Source organism: Oryzias melastigma, linkage group LG5 (assembly GCF_002922805.2).
Source record: "Oryzias melastigma strain HK-1 linkage group LG5, ASM292280v2, whole genome shotgun sequence".
NCBI lineage: Eukaryota > Metazoa > Chordata > Actinopteri > Beloniformes > Adrianichthyidae > Oryzias > Oryzias melastigma.
This window is the reverse complement of record NC_050516.1, coordinates 10,223,166-10,226,987: the sequence shown is the minus strand read 5'-3', so window position 1 is coordinate 10,226,987 and position 3,822 is coordinate 10,223,166. Positions and strand designations below refer to the sequence as shown.

Below are 3,822 nucleotides of genomic sequence, written 5' to 3'. Positions count from 1 at the left end.
ATTGTCTGCTTCAGTTCATGGAGTCACTTGTGAATTCACCGTTTAAAACCAACGCAGAAGCATCCATCCATCGGTTGCTGGAGCCTATCCAGCCACTGTTGGGTGAAGAACAGGTCGCAGGTGTGTTGCATGGCTACACACTCATAATCACACCTAAGGACAATTTAGATTTGCAAATTCACATATGAAGCATGTTTTTGGGCGCCAGTGTGCCCAGAGAAAACTCACATATGCACAGGGAGATCATCCAAACTCCACACAGAAATGTCCCAGCCGGGATTCAAACCTGAACAGTCTCACTGTGAGGTGAGAGCGCCAACCTCTACACCACTGTGCAGCCCTTAGCTGTCACCCCTTTACTGCAAACACTCGGATCAGTGGACAGAACATGAACAAAGAAGCCTAACAATAAGATGAAGAGCTAATCTAATATTTCACTAATTGTCTCTTAAATACATGAAAAACTGTCATCTCCAATAATGAAAGAGAGAAGACAGGATTTTTTTATAAATGACTCAACAGCACAAATTTCACTTTATAATAATTTCTGGAATGATTATTGGTGTTTAGACTTCTTTTGGGGAATTCTGTAATTCTCTTTTGGTCAAATAGAATCTAAACAACCAATGAACACAATGTTTTTACAGAAAAACAACCGTTTATGGTGCTTCAACATTTTGAGACAACAGCTTGTAGACTTTGTGAAAATATTTCTTTTTACTTTCATGCCCTTACTTTATCACAATCATCATTTAACTGCAAAAAACACGTTATGGGGAAATGTGGACATCTAGCGGACACAGAGTGGTAGTGCAGCTCAGTTTATGACAGGAAAAGTTCTGTAAGTTCTGTTTCATGAAGATTAAATTAACAGACATCTTACATTCAGAAGATTACATCATTTTTGCTTAAGAGAAGAGTCATTCTACTGGTTCTTAAACCATCTAGCTTAAAAAATGTTAAATATTGGGCAAGAAACACCTCAGAACATTGCTTTGACAAGAGTTGTAAAACTGAAAATGTTCAGTTAGTTTAGTTTAGTTACTTTTATAGTATGGAGCTAAATTCAGACCAATATTATTTGAAGCCCAAATAAAACAAATTGATAAAAATATTGGTGAAAAAATGTAAAATTTACAAAACTTTTTGCTATTCTAAAATGAATAAAATTATTTTCAACTTCAAATGTTCGGTTTTTAGGTTTCAAAACTCAAAATTTCTATCAAATCTTTTTTTTCAGTCTCAAATATTTTTTTTTTTTTTTTTGGAATCAGAAACAATGAAATTTTGAGTTTGGGACATAAAAAACAGAACATTTGAAGTTGAAAATAATTAAGTTTGTCTTAGAATAGCAACAAGTTTTGGACGTTTTACTATTTTTTTTAGCTGAACACCAATATTCTTTTGGCTTTTTTGTGTTTCAAATATTACCGGCTCCAAGAAAGTGAAAAAAAAAAAAAGATTTGAAACTAAAAAATAAGTTTTTAATTTTAAATTTTGAGTTTTGAAACCCAAAAAACACAACATTTGAAGCTGAAACCAATTAAGTTTATTTTAGAATAGCAATACGTTTTGAACATTTGTCATTTCTTATGCTAAACATGTATTTTTTTCAATGTATTTTATTTGGTTTTCAAACAAGTTTTGGCCTGATTTAACTCCACATTATAGTATTTTATCATCTCTGAAATTAATCAATTTTAAATTCATTTTCATCAAATTAGTTTTCCATTTTAAAATCTAGTAACTTTTATCATGTTATGGGTCAGTTTTCAACCAAAGATTTTTTCTTCAAGAACTTACAAAAATGTAAAAGTGTTTTTGTGAGCAATAGAACTTTAATCCAACAACCAACCAAACAAACCAAAAGAAATCACCATGGTCTTTCTTTAAAGGTTTTTTGGCTCCTTCCACTCCCTGCACTTTATCCTCTGTTCTCTTTTGTATTTTACTGTTATAAGTTGCATGTTTGATTTGTGCTCAATAAAATAAATAATAAAAACAAATTTTTAGATACATATGTAGGAAAAAAGTGACAAATGAGCATCCCTTGAAGCTCTCATGATTGGGAGAGGAGGTGTCTGTCAGTGCGTCGGCTGAAATTTAATTTTAATTTGGGCTCTAATTGTTGCTTTTTTAAAGGTATTTTGATACCCAGATCACCTGACACTAGAAGAGACATCACTCCAACCAGACAATTTTAGAATAAAAACTCTAAAATGATGAATTTAGTTGAAGTCAAGTCAATAAGCCGTGATGAAACGAATGAATTGTAAGCGATTCTGTTATGCTATTAAAACCTAAAAGAGAGCCGACCCTAACACACAACTACTAGAAATCTTGTTTTTGAAACTCTTAGGAGTCCAGTTTGCAGAGTTGCACAGAGCCCCTCCCGCTCGTTCTTGATGCTGCCAAAGTCGATGTCATTCTCCAAGCATCCACTGACAAGAGCCTGGAGCCCTGCTGCATCTTACATGAGGATGGAGAGAGGAAGCAGCAGCAGGATAATGGTTTCTTTATGACCACGGACGGTTTTCTTCTAATCGGGGACAAGTGTCGGTTTACAGGTTGCAAATCGCTGGGCGTCTTGGCACTGGCGGTCTCTCTCAGTGACACCTCACCTCTCGAGTGATGACATGATGGAGATGAGGGGTCACCACCTCACACACACCCCCTCACACACACACATACGCATGTGGAGTTGTGATCCTCTCAGGAAGGGACGGGAGCAGGTGGTTGAAGCAGGGGTCCAGTTCTGCCGGGGTATTTATAACCGTGGTGGGTCAGGGGCGTCACCTCCAAACAGTCGTGAAAAAGCTGAAAATAGGTGCGGGAGCGAGTGTGAGAACCTCACGGAGACTTCTTGGCGTTGAGGACGCTCCTCATTCCTCCTCACAGCGGTGGAGTCCACCCATTCAGCAGGGACCGTGCAGTCATGACTTGGCAGGATCAGAAAAACATAGACCGGGGGGGGACTCGAGGCCGCACGTGACCCCAGTTAGGATTTAGCACCACAAAAATGTGAGACTTTATTAAAAACGATGGAAGTTCTTTACTTCACCGGGATTTCCTTTGAAATCCAATCACAGAAAACTCCGCCGTGCTCCTGCACCCGTGTGTGGCACTAAATAAAACCTGCAGACAGGAAGGCGGTGGGACCAAACCCGATGGTAACTAACACCACTTCCTCCTGGTTCACTACTCCCAGGGGCTCACGCTAATCAAGTGCATCAGCTGCTGCAGTGGTTTAGCGTGGTTAGTGCTCACATCAAAGCTGATTTAAAACAGATTTTTTGGTTGTTTCTGACAGATCACAAAACCTAAAGTTAGTGTTGAAGCTCCAGTGTTTGGACCTCACCTCTGTGAGCTGCAGGATTTCAGGATGTTCTTCCGGCTCTGCCTTCAAGCCTCCAATTTCAGCTCCTTTCCTCCTCATCCTGCTGTGAAAACACCCCATAATTCCAGTGCCGTCTCTTCACTTTCCTCTGTCCTTGTCCGCTCCGTCACGTTTTGCATCCCACCACCTCTTCCTGCAACATTTCCCAACTCTTCCTGCTTGGAAAGCTTTCCCCAGATGACCGACCCTCCCCTGCGTCTCCCTTTTCCTCTTCTCCTGGCTATCCTCACTCAGCACCCCTTGCCAGTGCCCCCCTTCCCTGCTCCCAGACCCTCACATGCCTCCGGGACGATCCTGCTCCTCTCTGCCTGAGCCTCCTCTCTGCGTCTCCACAGGGGGAGAACGGGGCAGCTGTTTTGGCTCGCTGGTCAGGCCCTTCCCCTTTTCCTCTGGCTGCAGTTCAGCCCCGCTCGCTCTCATCTTCC

The 3,822-nt window shown here is 40.5% G+C and overlaps 1 protein-coding gene across 2 annotated transcripts in view; it reads right to left on the bottom strand.

The window, feature by feature from the left end:
- The window catches only part of LOC112145486 (tensin-2), a 39,062-nt gene extending 35,240 nt beyond the window's left edge, over positions 1-3,822 (bottom strand). Inside the window, exon 1 of one of the 2 annotated variants that reach the window (XM_024270750.2) lies at positions 3,359-3,822. In XM_024270750.2, coding sequence (XP_024126518.1) covers positions 3,359-3,457 — 99 coding nt within the window. In that variant the 5' untranslated portion in view covers positions 3,458-3,822. The remainder of the gene's footprint in view (positions 1-3,358) is intronic. The other variant, XM_024270748.2, reaches the window with a different exon arrangement.